Here is a 20,494-nt window from a genome sequence, read left to right on the forward strand (position 1 = left end):
CATAAGTGTAGTACAAAATAAAATTACATGATAAATATTTTGTATTGGATATATTTTATCAGCCTATTTGGAGGAATGTGTAAGACTTTGGATGTATTTTTTGTGTACTGCATTCCTGTAGGGGTACAACTTGTGCTCTTTTAAGAAACTAATAATTTTTTTATTTGCCTATAAAAAACACATGATAAATATTTTGAAGTGAAACATGCACTTAGTTTAATAGTATACTAATGGTGATACTAGCCAATACAGAGGAAATATCCGTCCTTGTACATTTTACTTATTCAAATATTGATTTATATACTTTTAACACACCAAACTATTGATTATAATTTTCTTGATGGTTTTGTTCTCATAAGTTTTATATATTAAAATACTAATCACTGTACAATTTAAATTTTAGTAAATAACGATTGGTTTGTCATTATTAGTGTGCTCAACCAAGCTCTGCATCATGTGCAACTTTTCTTTTCCTTTTAAATTTCCTATCCCACCATGCAAATGTGAAACATATCCCTAATTTGTTAAATGTGTTTCGTAAGTTTTACATATGCAGTGTAAGAGGCGAAAGGAGATTCATGAAGATGTTGACATGTAAATAAATTATCTCAAACTAGTAAATAATTTTTGTTTGCATCATTTAATAAATAGTTTTAAATTGTCCTAAATTACTAAAGAAAAAGTTAATTTTAATTAAATTTCCTCATAATTATATTTAAATCAACAATAGAAAAAAATCTTGCTTTTCCACCTTACACGTTTACTTTAAAGAAATTATACCCTCTTTCCTGTTGTATTCTTGCTTTTTATTACAAACCCAGCCCGATCTAAAAAAAATATGTATGGTGCAATTTTTTTATTTTTTAAAATCATGGCGAAAATTGGGCCTACATCTTTTCCCTTTTAAAAATAATTATTTTATTTGATACCTTTTTTTATATTTTTGTTGAATTAATTTATTTTTAAATTATGTTAAAATATTCACTTATTATTTCAATAAATAAATGTAATATAATAGTTATAAGTAGTATAATTTATATTAATTTTTTGGTAATTTAGTACTATTCTTAGGATTTTCATATTAAGTTATAATTTTTAATTAAGGTCCATTTCTAATTTGTGAAAACATTTAAAACTTATAGATGTGTGTTCTGTTCAACTATTATAAAAAGTAAAAGTTGACTCTTGTTTAAATTAAAACAAAATGCTACAAACATCATTGTAGGAATTGAACAAGACAGAACTTTTAACTGTTCCTTTTCACTGTTGCAGGTTTCTATTGAGGCAACTGAGTTGTGAAATCAGATAGGAAATAGGTATACAAGCTTACGAGGCATGAAAAAACATTCAAGAAAGAGATGTTCATGATCTAAAAGACACACTGTCAAGAAAAAAGTATCAAATGTTTACTTAACAGGTTTATTGACCGTATATACTAGTCGTGTATTAGATGCCAAAATTATAAATGCTTTATATAATATGTTGCTTAACAAACAATAATAAACTTTTCTCCTCAAAAATTGTCCTTGGTAGAAATTAAAAAAAAAAGGTAAAGTTTTTTTTTGAATGATGTGGATATGGATGACATTTTCAAAGCTCCTATCTTTCCATGTCTTACATAGAGTGTAACACGTTTTTTTTAATTGATTTGATTTGCGGTATTTATAAGACACGATATTAATAAAATAATAGCATTGTCGGTTTTGTGATTTATAGTTTAAGGTTTAACTGTGAATTCAAGTGTAACTTAAATTGCACGGTAAAATAAACAATAAAAGGTTTTATTGATGTGTACGAACAAACAATTTAATATTTCATAAAACTTAATATGTTAGTAATTATTAAGCATAATTAATATTGTGTGAAATTTTTAAACAAGCATAAAAAGACTTAAATACATTTTTAATTTTATAAAATGATCGATTTTTTTTTATTTTAATCATGCAAGTTTTTTTATCCTCTAAATTTGAAATCACTATTTTGGTCCTCTAAAATGAATAATTTTGATTTTTCTCCTTTTATTTTTTTCATATTTTTAAAATATAAAATCATCATTTTTTGTCCTTCATAAAAATAACATTCGGGGACATATGAATTTTTTTAGAGATACATGTAGTCTGGATAAAAAAAAAATCATTGTTTGATTAGCATTTCATATATTAAGAAATTAATACTTGATTAGGAAATTGTATTTAATTAGAACTTATTTAACAAATTATATGTAGTTATTAACTATCTTAAATTTTACAATAAAGACAAATATAAGAGTTTAAAATAACTCTCTCTGAAAAACTAACTTAGCCAGAACCTTCATATATTTTTCACTTGATCAAATGCAATAATAAAAAGTGGTTGTCTTGTTTCATGTGTTAAAGAATCACTAGTGTTCTACACCCTACACCGAGATTCCACCGCTTGGTTTCGCCTACCTTTGTAAACTAGAGAGCAAAATGTTACAAAAAAAATATAAATATGATAAAAATTATAATATAATAATAACAAAAGAAGGATAAAAGAAAATAAAAGATATCAGATTATATTATTCATTTGTTTTTTATAATTTTATAATTCTTATCTTTTTAGTTTTTATAATTTATATTCTTATACTTTAAAAAGTATTTTTTTTTTTATTTTTATAATTTATAGTTTAATTTTTTTTTAGTTTGAGACTAAAAAAACAAAAATTATGAAATTATAAAACTAAAAAAATTATTTTTTAAATGATAAAAACTATAAAAAAAATTAAAATATAAATTATATGAATTAAAAAAATTATTTTTAAATTATAAAAATTAAAGAATCATGAAACTGAGTAATTTAAAGATATGAATGGAGTCTTTTACTCGATTATATAACATCGTCCCTAGAATAGAAATCGCCCACGTTGCTACATGCTGGTTCTGGTTCGAGCGTGGAACTGTCATCACCCCCAAAACAAAAGTAACCCTACAAAAGATAAAATAAAATTGATCACTCCAAACTAAAAAGTTATAAAAAAAAAAAAAGACAAATATATTATCATCTGATCTCTACTTTCAACCATTGAAGCCACACTCAGACTCTCATGGTGAGTGAAATAGTGAATCATCCAAGAAACCCATCCCAACTTGCGCCATCTCCTATTATATTCACCACTTAACGCTTTCTTATGCATGTTATTCATTAGCTTAACTAATAATATACAACAAATAACTACAAACAATCTAATCTGCCTTTTTTTCTTAACTTTCTTCAGAAAAATGAAAATTAGGCTTTTTTACAGTTCAGATCCTCAACAACCAGTTATTTTTTATTGGTAAAAGTCGAAGACAACAGATTCCAAGAAATTTACAATAAACCAGCATTAATTTATGATGGATTCTGTTGCAGTAATTTATTTCAATTGTTTGTTTATTAATGTAAAGATATTTATGATGGATGATAGACTGTGCATATAGTTTTGGCGTTTTTTAACTCATATTCTGTCTTTATCTGATGACCATATATAGTGTATTTTTTTTTCATGCCCCTAATGGGGAATCTTCATTCATATTTTTGTGATCAAGCCTACTCTTGCACGCTAACTAACGCCATATATTTCTTCTTATCTTATTGTTGCAGACTTTCGGGTCATCATTGAGCTTGCTGTAGGTAAAGAAATTTCATCACTTTTTTCCTCTGCCCCTTTTTTTTTCATTTCATTCATTTATAATCGAATTTCTTGCTCTATTGGGTAACTGGTATTTGGTTTATTTGGAGCAGTGAGGTGTTTAATCTGAAATTTGTTTGACCAAATTCATGGCGGAACTGATAGGGCCTCGCTTGTACAGCTGCTCTAATTGTAGAAACCATGTCTCACTCCATGATGATATTATTTCCAAGGCTTTTCATGTAAACCATCTTTCTCTCTCTGTATTTTTACTTTTCTGGGTGATTTTGGAGACCAAACTTTTTCCCCCAATGTTTTATTATTCTTACATTTTATGTGCAAACTATGTGAATTTTTACCCCTGGCTTCTTATGTAATATATGATGGTTTGTTGCCTATTGAAAAATCTCCATCTGCAACTGCCGATTACCCTTTTACCTTCCACCTCCTAATCCTCCTGCAGTTATTCAAAGGTTAAAGTGGTTGCTGAATTTAACGATTTCTGGGCGCCATTACTATTACAATGGTTTATGATGTAGAAAGGTAAAATGGAGAAATTCTAGGGCGATTTCAGGAGAGGAAAGAAACTCAAGCTCTTGTTTTGCAATTGAGATGAAGTACAGGAAATATGTGGTTCAATCAAGAATGAGACTAAAACTCACTTCTAAATCCATACATGTATATTTTCTTAGTATTATTATGGACCACGATGAATTGACTTCAGACCATATGTTCAAATTTCAAAAAGAATTGTTTTTTAATTTAGATCTTAGGTTCAAATTTCGATCATTCCTTATTCTTTTTTTTTATAGGAGATAAAAGAATTTAGTCTTTACTGGTATATATTACTATTATGGACTGATGAATTTTTAATGCATTATGGGTTGTCTAACTTTAATGTAATGGTTACAAGCTTAGTGGACTAAATATAATTCCCAACTTAAAATGAGTAGTGGCTTATACCAGATAGTTTGTGATACTTTGGTAGAGTGAGACTGATGGCAGGACTGGCAATTTAGGTTGTAAATAAGTGAGTTCTGAAGACATGTTTACTAACAATGTATGGTTATCTGCATATTGAGGATGCTTTTGGTTGAAAATTGCATGTCAAATGTGGTGGGAACACAATGGCAGTGTTAAAAAGATGGGATATTGTTGAGGAAAGTAGAAGATTTTGATTTCAACCCTTTACATCTCTCTTTAAATAGTTTTACCAACATAACAGCCAAGTATTGCAAAGTTGCCAATATGCCTTGTTTTGTTCATTCGTTATTACATGTTTCCTATATGAAAATATTCCCAAGGGATCTTTGTTTTCTCATTTGAACTTTTTCAAATTCTCTAACTAAGGCTTTTGGTTGTTATTCTTGGTATTTAAACTCGCACTTTGGTTTTATGATTTTATCCCCTACAAAAGCTTTCCCACATCATTTTCTTATATTATTGTCATAAATTTTATAACTAGGGAAGAAACGGCCGAGCCTTTCTGTTTTCCCATGCAATGAATATTGTCACGGGGCCAAAAGAAGACAGGCATCTCTTGACTGGCCTCCATACTGTTGCTGATGTTTATTGTGGCGATTGCCGTGAAGTGTTGGGTTGGAAGTATGAAAGAGCTTATGAAGCATCCCAGAAGTACAAGGAAGGAAAGTTCATACTTGAAAAGTCAAAAATTGTTAAGGAGAACTGGTAGCATTCCTTTCTGCTCCCCATTCTATTCATTCCGCTCTTCGTGTTGGTTCGTTCATGTTTTGTGATTGTCATCTTGTACAGGATGTTCTTACCTTCAACCATTTGAAATTTGTCATTGTTTCTCCTACTTCATTGTAGTTCCTCATGTTATGACCAGAAGTGAAATTGTAAGATAAACTGTTTATTCCCTGTTAATAACATTGTGTATTCATTTTTCTGGTCTATGAATATCATGGTTATCTATGAAGAACAGTATCTGGTCCAAATTACCCCATCCTACAAATTTCATTTTGGGAAGATGAACTTTGCTGACATGTAAAGTTTTCTTCTACTGCCTTCTTACTCTCGGGTTGTGGCTTGATAAATAAAGTAGTAGTAGATCTTATGATTGAATTTAATATTTGGTAATAACACAAGTTGGCTCAGCTTCAAAATTTGGCTTTTTGGATTCCTCTATGAATGGTATACTTTTAAAGTTCTGCTTCCATTTGTCAATCAATGGAAATTGCTCCTACGTAACAGAATATTATGTAACCGAAACCTTTAATGTCTGCTCTCTTCTGCTTCAATTTTCCTTATCCATGCATTCAGTTCTTTGACCACTTACAATGTTCCAATTTGTAGGTCAATAACTTTGAGATCCAGGTCATATGGGAAAAAAATGTTTGCAACACTTTCGTTTACTAACATACTTTTATTTGCTGAACTTTATTAAAATTCATGAAATTAATTGAGATCCGTTACCTAAAAATGTGGGTTCACATCATTTTGCGGATTTCATTAAATTTTAGTCAATTATAAAAGGTAGCAGTAGTATGTTCAATGTTGCAAAGACTGTGTTAACTGTTCAGAGTTTGAGCGCGCTGCGTAATTAGTTAATTACCAATGGAAATGATGGTTGGCATAACTAGTTGGTAAAATTGAATCCTGTCAACAAAGATTTTGCATTCGATTTTTGGAAATAGATATTAATTGCTAACTATCACGGTAAGCCTAAGGTTTGTAGCATGTCTAAACATTGAATTGAGCAACCTCCTCTTTTTCTAAACCTTCTATAACCGAAAAAACGAAACTGATAGACATACTACTGCTTCACATGTTCGTGTGTTTATTTTCTTTTCTATTAGCTCAATAATACGGCTAAAACTTCTGCATTTCATTACATTCTAAAAAGTCCAATAATGTAAAATTACAATTTGGATTGGGCTTTTTGGAATTTAAGGCGGTGCAGGAAGCACCAGTTCAACAATACCATGCATGGGGTGTTGCTAGGTGCACCCAGCAGTATTGGTGCACCCTACATTTTTTATTAATGTCCAAAATGTCTGGCTTGTAAGTACAAAGTACAACATACGGATGTAGTTCATCTGTATGATTTATACGGATGAACTACATCCGTAAGCTTCAATTTGTACTTATGGATGTAGTTCATCCGTAAAAAGCATACGGATGAACTTGATCCGTATAAACCATATGGATGAATTTCATCTGTATTGATTTTTTGGTTTTTTTTTAATTTCTTAAATTTTTATTTTTTTTAATTATTAATGTTAAATTACTCATTTGTGCATTAAAATTTTTTTACTATTACAAAATTTAATATATATTAAATTTTGTAATAGTAAATATTTTTTATTTATAAAAAAAATATACGGATTAAATAATTCGATTGATTTATATCAAAATTAATTGTCATAAATTTATTATTTAAATTTACATTAAAAATTTTAGTGTCATGTATAACAACATTATTTATTTTATAATGTAATTGGTTCATTAGCTCAATTGGTTAAAGCGTTGTACTAATAACCTGAAAGTTACAGGTTTAATTCTTGTTTATTCTCCACCAACTAGTGACCTTGCTCTAACTGGAGTCGGGCCCATTAGGCAGACGAAACTTCTTGATTTTTAGTCATGACGATAGTTTAATATCATATTCCCTTCGTCCCTACTTATCATTTCAATTATCACACCTTTAAGAAAAATATTTAATTTAGTTAATCATATTAAATATATCAATTATTTATACTATCATTTTAAAATTATCTTGTTCTTATCTCTCTATCTACTTAATTAATTTTCATTAATGTTTGAAGAAAAAATAATTAAGTAAAGATATGTAAAGAAAAAATAATTAATGTGTCTAGAAATTAAAAAAAACAAATTTTTAAAAAATGATTTTATAATTAGAGATCAAGCGAGTAAATGTTAAATCGTACCTAGTAGAGCTTAAGATTGTAATTAGGCATGACAGGAGGTGGGTTGGGGGCGAATTTAGTTCTTTCCATCCCTGACCTTGTTAAAGGTGATGCTAGTAGATGAGTTTTAAAAAAAATTGTACCCAACCTTATATCCATCAAACTGTATCGGGTTCAGGAGAATCCACAACATACCCACTTCATTTGATTTTCAAAAGAGATATGTATTTATATACTCTTAAATAAATTATACATTAAATTATTAATTACGTTTTAAGGCAAACAATTTATAAAATTTCTTACATGTAACGCTGCACTATAACTAGTCTTCGGAGACTTAAAGGGATACCACCATAACATCAAAAACTTGGTGGTGCATGAATTTGGCAGAGGGAACAATAGTCAAAAATTAATGTTTTGTATTTCTAATGGTATATGTTCGTGTCACAATGTGATCAAATGTCATTCCTTGCGTGAAAGGATTTTTGTTGTTCATTTTTCTTCTTTACTTTATTCGAGTGGTGTGATCCAATAAGGGTACATGAAAAAAACACCTAAGTAAGGGATCGACTAAAACAATAGATATGAATGATAAATGTGCATTTAATGAATAGTAATTTTTACCAGAGTCCTATCCTTTTTATACCAACTTTTTTGGGTCTTGGACTTATATGCACTAATTACCATTTAGGTAATCCACCCTCTAAGCTGGATTAGTAACCTAATCTTATGATTATTAAGGAAATGTTATTATTATCTTGTGTGGGTTTGAATAGATACTGGATTACCTTGACCTAATACTTATTTGACATGTTGCTTTGGTCTCATGTAGGACCGAATAAGTACTTGGTGTCTTATCTAGTATAGTGTCCATAAAATAAAACTGAGATTGTGTATGTAATAATGCAATACTAGTATATTTGTTAAGAAATGAAAGGTATAATTATCAATTTACTCTCTTTAATTTGTATCTGGATCTTGATTTGGTCATATTTGAGTCGGCCTTCATTGAGACATTCTCTACTCAACGTCAATTAAGACATCTTCAGCTCATGGATACGAGTCTATGAAAGTTTATATTAATTTTCTAAATCTTAATTTTTAAAAGAGATATGCCCATGGTTAAATAGGTTAGGATTGGCCCATTTGACAGCTCTAAGTTCATAGATCTAAAAATTTCGATGTTAATCCAACATAGAACATGCACAACATGCATTAATCCAAGCTTTGATACCAGTTATCAATTTAAATGACAAAATGATGCACAATTTAGACATATTCTCAAAACATATCATAATTATTATAAAATAAGAGTAGATAGAGAATTTAATTTCAAGCCGTATATTCTAATTTATAAATAAGTAGATAGAGGGAATCCAAATACATGGAGATGAGAACAGGGGTACGTTCTCATTTGAATGGTTTATAACTAATTATAAGGCAAGTTTAGGAAGGATTTCATCTTTGTAGGACAATGATAGGAAAGCAAAGTTAATTCCAACTCATGACTTGTCGTTATTAATTTGTGTATGACATACATTAGTCCAAAATGGAGACTCAGTGCGCAGAGTTGTGATTCCATCCCCGAATCTTGTGAGTGCTAGCAATGAAATTTCAAAGTACCGATGGGGGCAATGCTGCTTCAAAATTCAAACTTCTGTTGAAGACCGGATTCTTATATATATATATATATATAAAGTGCATGCCATGTTACTCATTAAAGTTTCAAATGAATTTCTTATTTAATCGGGGTTTAAAGATTAAGCATGAAAGCTTAGGCAGTCCCCACTCCCCAGGTGGGTTAGAATGTATGGTTAATTATCTTCAATTTTGACTATGAACGAATGGTCCCCGCGACGAAGTATATATGTATTCATAAACTAGAAGAAAACGTGAATGCATGCAAAACGAATTTCACAACTTTAACCTAGGATAAAGATTTCTTCTATCTCTTAGCATGTACACTTCCTTAAAGTCAAGACACCTAACATGTAAGATTACATATCTTTTATTTTAATTTTTTCTGGTCAACATTTAAAGGAGTAAATATAACAGAAATATCTAAAATTTATTCTAAGGCACACCCTCATCACAGGTCATAAACACGACGGTTATAGCTATCTATAAGGCTATATAAATTATATAATAAGCTAAGGTGCAATTGATGATGTATATGAAGTAACCTCGTTAATCGGCCCAACGTTATATATATCTTCACCAGCATCTTTCATAGAGTAACTTTGGGAAACAAGGATGTAATAATTTGTTTACATCGTTCAACCGAGGGAACTAGCTAATTCGATGTGCAATAAAAATTTATACAAAGCAGCTAGCTATAGCAGCCCATTCTTTCTTGTGCCTTGACTTAAAATTGTTGCCTTATGCAGCCAAACAAATTGCTCCGAGGCCATCCCAAAGGTGTACATTTTCTTAACATGATTTCGTTAGAAAAATGAATGATCGCCTGCTTGCATATATATGGTCCCGCAGCTACGTGAATAATTACCCTTTCTGTCCTTAATGTTAGGACCTGCCTAGTACGTAGAAACCCTAATGTAAAAAGGTCATGATTGGAGAGAAGCCATAGGTTGAAAGGGTCGTCCTCTAGGTTTTGATATCCAATGCCTACATACATCAATTCTCTCCATATGATTTAGTCATAAGGAATGAGAATTTCCTTGTTAGACCCGAGTAAAAGCACCAACAAATAATATTTACCAAGGGCACACTATTATATTATTATTCAATAAAGTAAATAAGGTCTTCGATCTCTATATGGAGGACACTTGCAGTAGTGAAGGATAATATTCTTGCACGGTTACCAAGAGGAATGTTTGTAGGACCCTCCACTGGAAAAGGAATGGAGACCAGAGTCAAGCTCCAGCTTCTTTGGCTTTCAATATAAGAAAGGGAAAAGAAGACCCATGTGGGGGATATATAAAAATCAAATATTAATGTTCACAAATTGGACCAAAGTGACTGCACGAAGCTTCATCAACAGAAGGGAACTGTTAGTGAGGGTCATGGAAAACATGGGACCAACTTTGATGAATGAAAATTCTAGGTTATTGCATTTAATTCAGATGACTAAAGACATCAAAGAAGCGATCAATGTTTTATTTTTATTTGTTAGAGAAAAAAATAATTTTGTCAACGGATTAAGAGTATGTTTAATTTTCAGTTCAACTTGCAAAAGTATCACAATTCTTCAAAATTAAGTTTACATGCGAAATTTTACTTTCAACCATATCCTACGACTCTTACTTCCACCTTCATTTTACTTTTTTTTTCATTGAATTTACGTTAAAACACGTGCAGTAGTAACATTTCTAATCGAAAACCATCCATACACTTGCTCGTTTCCATAAAGTATAGTGATCGGAAAGCATAGGGTAAAGTTAAAGTGCAATTTAAATTAATAACATTTCGCCATGTATTATTATACTGTTACTATTATTACAAAGGGCTAGTTAAGTGTATTATTATACTGTTATTATTATTACAAAGGGCTAGTTAGCTTAGCAGTAGTTGTATTAATTTCATATACCGTACCAATGTATTATTACTGCACTGCCATGTTATTAGATCCTATTTGGTGGCTTCGTGAAAACTGAACAGATGGAAGAATCTGAAATACCAAAGCGATACTGTTAAGATCTGACACTTCAGATCGGTTGGCAAGCAAAAAGAAAAGAGAGTGAAATCACTTTTGCTGTAAACGATTTGACAGCCATCATTCAACTCACTTTATGTCCCAGGACTATATAAATTACCCGAAATCCAAGTTTGGAATTTACAAATATAAATACTAAAAATTAGTTAATTTGTTGCACTAGCTTGTAAAGTGTCCTTATTTTATAACCTAAATAAATTATACTTAGAAGGCCATTAAATTTCAAGGATTATGCAAGACCGACCAAACTCTCTTGATACCTGACAATAGTTATTGATGGGGAATCCTTTCCTTGCTGTGGTAGCAGCAAACCCCAAGCCGAGATCCTAGCAAACCCCAAGAATAAGGGCGGAGATCTTAGCAAACCCCCAAGAATAAGAGAATAAGAGTTTTTCTCACGGGAAAGCCAAAAATGAAAAATCAGTCCTACTCTTGATTATGATATATGATATACTATAGGTTATGGACTCGAAGCTGCTGAAATTTAACCTAAAAATTAAAATGAAAGGTAGCTTCAAAATACAGCCACATTCTTCGGGACCAAAAGCTAAAAATCAAGTGGGACTACTAAGGAAAGGAAAAGAAGACCAAAAAAAATGAAATGGATTAAAGAGAAGCAAAACAGAAGAAGCAATGTATCCTATTTTTTGTTAGTGGTTCAGATCACACACTCCAAACACAACCACACTCCCCCCATTAAGAAAATAAAATAAAAATAAAGGCTAAAACAGCAACCCCTTGTTCTCTTTTTTCTTCACTAATAATATCTACCATGATCCTCCACCTAACATGCCATTCCAATACCCGTGAGCTGAACCCTCTTGACTTCTATTCTGCTGATCAAACTCATTTGTGCTTGGAACTTGCTGCTTCAAATCCTCCACAGTAGGAAACAAGATCCTTGCACCACCAGTGGGACCCTCTTGAATCCCCTGAAGACCCCCATAACCATTTTCAAACCCCTCAAGGCTGAAGTTAAGGCCATGTGGTGGCTTAAAGTCCTGCAAGGGAAACCCATGGGTTGAATTATACATTGGCATGAAGGAGTTCAAACCCCTTGAGGAAGCAGCTGCAATCCCAGTCTTGAGAAGCTCCATGGCAGACAACTGAGAAGATGCAGATGTTGTTGTTGATGAGGAAGTAGGGTTTTGATGAAGACCAGTAGTACCCTTGTCTAATTCAGTGCTGTAAGGAACCTCAATGAACTTGGAGACAGTGCTGTAGTCCTCAGCTGGTGGATATGCTAGGTTAAGGTCTTGGCCTTGGTGGATCTTAGGGTCCTGAGAAGCAGATTGAGGGAAATTTGGTGTTGCGAGATCAGAAAGCTTCTTTGTTGGTGCTGGTGCTGATGGTGGTGCTGGCGGGGTTGATCTCTTGTTCTTTCTAGAGCCACCACCCACAGGAACATTTCTGAGAGAACCACCCTCAGTCCAATACCTTCTACATGTCTTGCAAAAGTACCTTGGCTGAGAGAGGCTATAGTTGTTGTAGTAGCAGAATTTGGTGTTTGTTGAATTGCACCTTGGGCAGTTCAAAGCTTGATCCTTTTGAGGCCTTGCCCTTCTCTCCAACATAGGAGGAGGAGGAGGAGGAGGAGGCTTTGAACCTTCCATCGGTTGTTTAACCACTCCAATACCCTGAAAAAATATCCAAATTTCAAAAGAATAAAAAACAAAAGACAGCAAAAGGCCATAACTGAAATTCAAAACCTTTGCTCCGAGAGAAAAAATGTAAGAGTCTAGGGAAGGAAAAAAAAAAAACAAGCAAACAAAGAAGGTGTTTTTATTTATTACACTTTGAGAAGGATTACAACAGCAGTGGTATGATACAAACAAATATGTTAACTTTTACTTCGGGTCCATTATCCTTTATCAGATGGTGGAAAGGAAAAAAATGGGAAAAGGAAAGGAGCAGTACTACTTTCAGTAGCCCAAAAAAAATAAATGAGGGAAAGATCTTTAAAAAGACAGCAAAAAAAATTGAATTTAAGTGGGGGGCTGAGCTGAACATCAGAAAAAGTTGGGGATGATTAATTAACACCCCACCTTAGAACTAAGAATATAATCAAAATAATTTCCCCAAGCCCAAAACTTAATAATCTAAAATTATGGTTGAAAATCACAACTCCCAGCAGAGATTTTCATGATTATATGGAAAGAAAACAGAAAAAGGTTCTGTGTACCTGTGCCCACTGAGCCGTGTCCATGGATTTAAGAAGAGAATGGGAAAAAGGAAAAGCAACGAGTCCTCAGAGAAAGAAAAAAGAACACCACTTTTCTAGAGAGTGTTAAAAGCGTGTAAAGCTTTGAGAGATGGGATGTAGTGGTGGTTCCATCCATGTGTTGGCCAACTAGCTAGCTATATTACACATGAAAGGGTAACATAGTCTTTTGCAACACTTTTAATCGACTACTTTGATTTTTTTAACTCAAACATTTCATTTTTTTTCTAATTTTTCTCATCTCTTACTTCCTTTGTTATTACAACATACCTTATATTTTTTATTTTACTTTTTCTTTTCTATACCCATTTTACACTCCACGACGAAGGTTGTGAAAATATCAATTTTCTTCAATTAATTACTATCTGAGAGTACGGGAAATTTGGGTACATGGCATGTAAGCTTACTGAGAAAGTAGGTTACATAAGTCAACAATATTCTTCCATGGTGTCTTTTCGTACAAGCACATAAGAATTTAGTCGGTTGATAACTAGATATATTATATATACTTTTAAGACCAGAGGAGGAGTAGCTGATTCCTCATCCTATTCCTTTCTCATCATGCAATGACTAATTAGCCACATTCAACAAAAATAGTTTTGGATATATATCTGCATGCTTGGGAGATAGGATGCAGCACATTTCAGTTTTTATGTTAAGAGCCCGGGAAAAAAGAATGAAAGTTATGTAATTAAAAATATTAAATATGTCACGAAATTTAATGACTGTTTAGAATAGTTCCATTCATTGTTTTTAAATTTGTGAGTGCGATTTTAGTTCTAACATCCAGGTTTTAAAGGTATGGCATGGATATTTAGATATTTTATTATTTTGAACATTCTATTAATTTTTTTTTTTGTTTTTTTTATCACATCATATATATTTTTTTAGTTGTTAACTAGCATACGAAGTGTCCATATCTATTTTTCTTTAAAGGTATTTATAACTGAAATTGTGGCGGTATCCTCTGTATTTAGTTGTAATTTCTCACGATATAAAAAAGAATGAGATGAAACTTCGTTGTGACTGTCACTATAATTTAAAACCGTAGTTCCATTATTAAGGTTGATTTATAATTTAAAGAATAACTAACAAACGTGGAGAATTGTTATCTTAAAAGTTATAATTCTTTCGGTCACTATATTTTTGTTACATGAGTCAAATTCTTTATTGTTCTTTATAGAGCGTTGCTTTAAATTTCTCTTTTGTTTTTAAACATCATTTTTAAGGCAAGGAGATTAATTTGAATCTTTTATTATAGAGAGTTTGAATCTCTCGTTGTGAAGTGCAATAAATGATTTATTGATCAGAGTAATGATCAGTTTATTTAAATTTATATGCTGAAATAAATACTTATTTAATAAATAGATAAGTAATTTTTATTTTTAATATGTTTGTCTAGACTGTTTTTATTTTAAAAATTAATTTAATATTTATTTTAAAAAAAATTCTTATTCACTTCTTAAAAAATACTTATATAAAAAACACTAACTTTAAAATTATATTTTTTAGTCTCAACAATCCCAACCTACGTTACATAGGATATATAATCCAGCTTCTTCTTAGAAGGTGAAGAAAGTAATTTTTTCATAAGAAAATTAAATATCAATATTACATTATATACTTAACAAATTATGAATGTATTAAACTATTTGTAATTTTTTCTCTATTAAAGTCTCATATTACTTACTTTATTCATATTCACTCTTGAAAGTTAAATATCTATTTTATTACATTAAATTTGAATTTCTTACACTTTAATTTGTTTTATTGTATTAGATGTTAGATATTTTATTGTAGAGAAGCCAAATTTTATATGATAAGAAACATGCCGCTTAATTTTGCCGGATGAACAAATATTTAATTTCTTATACCGAATATATTATTAGCTCTGAAAAATATAATATTTTTTAAAATTTCTATAAAATCTTAATTATTTTTAGCATCTATAATTAAGAAAATAATATGAATTTATATTTTTTTAGTACACATACTTTTAGACTTTAATAAAAAAAGTTTAAACCACATTCATTTTAAATATTTAAAAAATAATACTTCTTTTGAATTCATATATAAACAAAAAAAAATTTTATATCTTAAACTTAAATATAAATAATTTTAATTAATTGTATCCATATTTAATGATATAATTCCTAAAATATCTTTCATTTAATTATAATTTTATTTTCAATAAAAAATTACTCATAATAATAATTTTAAATGAAGAATATTTGAGGGAGTATTTTTATTAAAAATATAATGTTTTCATTAACATAAACATATTTGTACTTATATACGTTCACAATTAAAAAAAATCTGAACTCTTTTTTCAAAGTGGAGTCTCACTTGAATAAATTTGTAGTTGGAGTGGTAAAGCAAAATAAAGGCTGAAAGCAAAAGTAAAAGGAGGGTTTAATGTTTTCTTAAATATTATGACAAAGTGACCGGCTAAAGCATCATTATCTTTAATTTATTTTATGTTTTTTATAAATAAATAAAAAAGTAAAATAATCACTCCCTTCCTTCTCCTCCTCAAACAAAATAGATCTGTGACTCTCTCTCCACCATGGTGTCCTCTCTCTCTCCTCCGTGGAGTCAGCCGCCGCCACCATGAGCTGAGCACAACAGATTGGTGTCTCTCTCTCCTGCACTTAGCAAATTTTCCCCCATCCGCACCACACACAATCCCTCCAACTCCAATCGGCTTCATCACAAGTTCCCCATGCTTTTTCTGTCTCCAATTCATCCCCACAATAATAATAATTTTAAAAATTAAATTAAAATATAATTTCAAATTTGTTTTCCTTTCTTTCTCTTTTCCCACGCTCGGATTTTCGTCTGAAAAAATTTTAATTTGCAAAAATAATTTATAACAAACATAATATCAATAATATTAATTATAAATAATAATTTTTCTGTCACAACATAAATTATCTAAAATAAATATTATACCAAAATACCAAATTAAACATTGTATAAGTATATCAATCATTACAAATTTATTCAAATTATAATAATTAATCATAATCTACTATAAATAAAAGATTAATCTATATGTAACATCCGATTTTTCATAAAATAAATTAAAAAATATTTTTTTATTTAAAAATAAATAGAGTAAATAATAGAGAGTATTTTAACTTTAGGTTAGTTTTTAGACCGAGAATGTATTTCTACCATCTCTCTTTTTCGTTTTTCATTTTTCGTTTTTCTCCTCTCAAAACTTTTTCTTTTTTTCGTTTACACCTAGACCTGTCTTAGTAAAATGACAATATCTCGTAATCGTTAACTGTTGGATCCTCATGAAATATTAGCACCAGGTTCGAAACTTATTTGCGAACATTCTCATTGTTGGAAATTGCGAAACAATATTTGAGGTAAGACAAATGTCCTTCGCATCGTAACTTTCTTTTTTCCAGCGTATACCCAAACCTATTCTAATAAAACTACGATATCGGACTCGTCTATCGTTGGATGTTCGTGAAATTTTGACACCAGATTCAAAATTCATTTCCACACATCTTCACCGATGGGATCTTCAAATTAATGGGGAGAGAAAAATACTCATCGCTCGCAAACAGTGGAATGAAGGGTTCAATCTCTTATCCTTCTCTCTAATGCTTGGAAAGCCTAGCAAAGCAACCAGAGGAAAAACTTGAGGAATCTCAGGAAACTTCTAGAGATGCAGCTATTTCTTCCAGTATACACACGTGAGCCCGCTTAGAAATAAGAGATGAGTTTATCGCAATTGGAGTTAGAATGAACATGTGTAGGAATCCTTAGAGGATTAAATTAGGGTTTATTTTGAGATGTTTATTGAATTATAATTTTTCCTTTACGATTCTAAATACAATATTGTTGTGTTTGACTGACCAATTGATGTTCTGATGCGAATTGGTTGATAAACTTGAGTGCTCTTGATGTTTTCGTGTTTTTGACCTATGATTTTGATTCATTGATTTTAATATGATTGTGTGGAACTGTTTAAGGAATTTTACTCCCCATTTTGTGAGAAACATTTTGTATAAATTGTTATATTGAGATTATGAAATGGTGATTCAAATTATGAGTAAGTGAGAAATTGAACCTGTGATGAATGATAAGATACATGTGTATTGAGACATTGCATATATTGAGTTGTGAGTTATGAATTGTACAATCACACAATTGTAAGACCCTTTAAGGGCGTTGAGTTTTTGCGCGATGAGTATTGTGATGGGATCCACTGTGGAAGTCCGACAAGTTGAATCACTTTGAAGCGCGACGAGTGAAAATGATTTTGAAAACAATTGAGTAATTATGTTTATTGGATAGTTCATAGGTAAAGTGTATATGATTCATGATGTGTGACAACATGTTAAATTGGAATCATACCATTGTTATTGAAATAGAGTGTATATGATAAATAAAGTACGTATTGACTTGTAATATATATGTGCATTGACGTGACGAATTAACCTCTTTTACCATTTTTATCTTTAATTTCAACCCAAGAGCTTATTTTATTTGTATCTGTAGTGGATAAATATGCACTGGCTAAAGTTGCAACCAAACGATTGACTTACCCTTCAAGTTGTCATATGCACAAAAAGATTTAAGTATCATATTGATATAAGAGATTCAAGGTTTTTTTCCACCTTGCTTCTGTTCTTTTATTTTAAACTTTGCTTCATGTTTTCTTTGCACGGTGGATGGCAAAACTTATGGCATATACTTTGTGCCTTTATATTTGATATTTATTTGGCTGTTCAAAAAAAAAATCTTGATATCAAAGATTTGAGGTTGTTATATATATATATATATATATATGTGTGTGTGTGTGAAATTCTCTTTCTTATCTTTTACTTGCCTAAATGCACTTTAATACCTTTTTAAAAAATTAAGAATGCCTAAAAAATATTAGGAAATTATGGTTAGGGGTAGCAATTAATTAGCAATAGTACAGGATTTTAGAGTCTTATTTTTTTCCCCGTCAATTGGCCCAGTTTACATTCCGGTCAGACTGGTATAACTATGGATAGTTTAAAACCAGATCAGTCTTTTCTTAATTTTTTGTATTTTAATTATAACAATAGTTTTGAAATAAATAAGAGTTTAACTTTAAAAAATAATATTAAAAAGAGTTTTACAAAATTGAATAGGAGTATAGGACAATTCAGAAATAAGTAGAGCTAAATAGTGATGAGATAGAATTTGTATTTCAAAACCGGTTAAATCGTAATTTTTAAATGTTTTCTTATGATACATGTAATATAATATTAGTTATGCATAACATAATTTAACAATAACTAATCAACAAAATTTAAAAATCACTCACATGACTTGGAGTTGGAACATTTTGATAGTACTCTTTGATATCCCTAAACGTCTTTCTTTCATCAATGTGCACACCATAATATTCTTTGAGATGTTCATATGCCTCCACATGATTTAGGTTTGAATGAAACCTAATATTATCAACCACCCTTTTTGTCATCCATTTCATTGTAACTTGTTTATTTTTTAATACCCTTTCACATATGTGCTCCTCCAAAAAAGTCTTGATTTGAAAGCTTCTTGTAACTTCATACCATGAACAACAAATTTCCCATGAGCATTCAACTTGTTTACAACATATGATAAAGTACAAACCCGGGTGTGCGTCATTGTGCGTCGTTGTGCGACGTTGTGATTAAGAAATTTTTCAGCGAAACAAGGTTGTGGAAGTGTGGGAGACGAAACACCTCCGGGAACTTGGCTTTCGAAATGAAGAAGTTTCTCGAAGTGTGGGAGATGATGAAAAATCGAGAACGTATCTTTTGAAAACGAAGAGTCGATTTTGGGTTGTGTAAAAAAATCCTTTTGGGAATGAAGAAAATCAACAAACGCCAAAAAACCTTTTTTCCCACAGTCAAGGAAAATCAAAAGTCACTACATTTGCATATGACAAATATGTCTCTACGTTGGCAACTATGTAGGTAATTTTTTACTGACAAAATTTTCCCTCTGTGCCACGTAAGCAACTTTTTTAACAGTGATGGATAAAAGTTGACGGTAGGATATTTTTATTGCACTTTTAATACTTTTGAAGATTAAATTTTACATTTAAATATTTTAGAGATACATTTATCAACGAATTACAATTTCAAGGATAAAAGTGGTTATTTACGCTTATTATTATTACAAAGGGCTAGTTAGCTCAATAGCCGTGGTTGTATTAATTTCATGAATCGTACCAATGTATTATTACTGTCATGTTATTAGATCCTATTTGGTGGCTTCATGAAAACTCAACGGATGGAAGAATCTAAAATTCCAAGCGGTACTGTTAAGATTTGACACTTTGGATCGGTTGGCAAAAAAAAAAAAAAGAGTAAACCACTCTTGCCATAAACGATTTGATAGTCATCATTCCAACTCACTTTATGTCTCAGGACTATATATAAATCACCCAAAATCCCAGTTTTGAATTTACAAATATAAATACTAAAAACTAGTTAATTTGGTGCGCTAGCTTGTAAAGTGCCCTAATTTTATAACCTAAATAAGTTATACTTAGAAAGCCATTAAATTTCAAGGGTTATGCAATACCGACCAAACTCTCTTGGTACCTCACAATAGGTATTGATAGGGAATTCTTTCCTTGTTGTGGTAGCAGCAAACCATGAGTGAAGATCCTAGCAAACCCCAAGAATAAGCGTTATTCTCATGGGAAAGCCAAAAATGAAAAATCAATCGTACTCTTGATTATGATATATGATATACTATAGGTTATAGACTCAAAGTTCCTGAAACTTAACCTAAAAAATCACTTAAAAAACTAATTTGCAAAAATTATTTAATTCCCCAGACCACTTTCCTTTTTATTCTTTCTCGCGTTTTATGACCAACCACTCACTCTCACTTCTTTTCTTTTGATATATGTAATGAAATGTTGAATCTCATGAACAATCATCCTCGCAGTCGGAGGTGTTGATCTAGGGGTTGCGCACGCCGGTAATGGTGGCCAAGGAGGTGACTGAGAGGGAAGAGCAAATCTGTTTTGCTCGGGAGGAAGAAGAAGGTGGTGATTTTTTAAAAAACTTTTGTTAAAAAATAATAGT

General features: G+C 30.9%; 2 protein-coding genes across 4 annotated transcripts; one reads left to right on the forward strand and one right to left on the reverse strand.

Annotated features, from left to right (window-relative positions):
* Window positions 1-2,983: 2,983 nt before the first annotated feature.
* On the forward strand, window positions 2,984-5,572 carry LOC114410270 (protein yippee-like At4g27745). Its single transcript, XM_028374141.1, has 4 exons — window positions 2,984-3,067; window positions 3,601-3,630; window positions 3,742-3,870; window positions 5,094-5,572. Exons 3-4 carry the CDS (start codon window positions 3,778-3,780, stop codon window positions 5,319-5,321), a joined length of 321 nt encoding a protein of 106 aa, XP_028229942.1. The 5' UTR covers window positions 2,984-3,067; window positions 3,601-3,630; window positions 3,742-3,777; the 3' UTR covers window positions 5,322-5,572.
* A 6,167-nt stretch (window positions 5,573-11,739) lies between these two features.
* Window positions 11,740-13,526, reverse strand: LOC114410271 (dof zinc finger protein DOF4.6-like). 3 transcript variants are annotated; one of them, XM_028374142.1, is made up of 2 exons: window positions 13,374-13,526; window positions 11,740-12,828 (listed from the first exon to the last, which is right to left on the reverse strand). In XM_028374142.1, the coding sequence occupies exons 1-2, from the start codon at window positions 13,395-13,397 to the stop codon at window positions 11,959-11,961; spliced, it is 894 nt and encodes a 297-aa protein (XP_028229943.1). In that variant the 5' UTR covers window positions 13,398-13,526; the 3' UTR covers window positions 11,740-11,958. The 3 variants fall into 3 exon arrangements, with proteins under 3 accessions (XP_028229943.1, XP_028229946.1, XP_028229944.1); XM_028374145.1 differs by lacking the exon at window positions 13,374-13,526 and adding an exon at window positions 13,237-13,364; XM_028374143.1 differs by lacking the exon at window positions 13,374-13,526 and adding an exon at window positions 12,985-13,364.
* Window positions 13,527-20,494: the final 6,968 nt, after the last annotated feature.

Source organism: Glycine soja, chromosome 4 (genome assembly GCF_004193775.1).
Source record: "Glycine soja cultivar W05 chromosome 4, ASM419377v2, whole genome shotgun sequence".
Classification (NCBI taxonomy): domain Eukaryota; kingdom Viridiplantae; phylum Streptophyta; class Magnoliopsida; order Fabales; family Fabaceae; genus Glycine; species Glycine soja.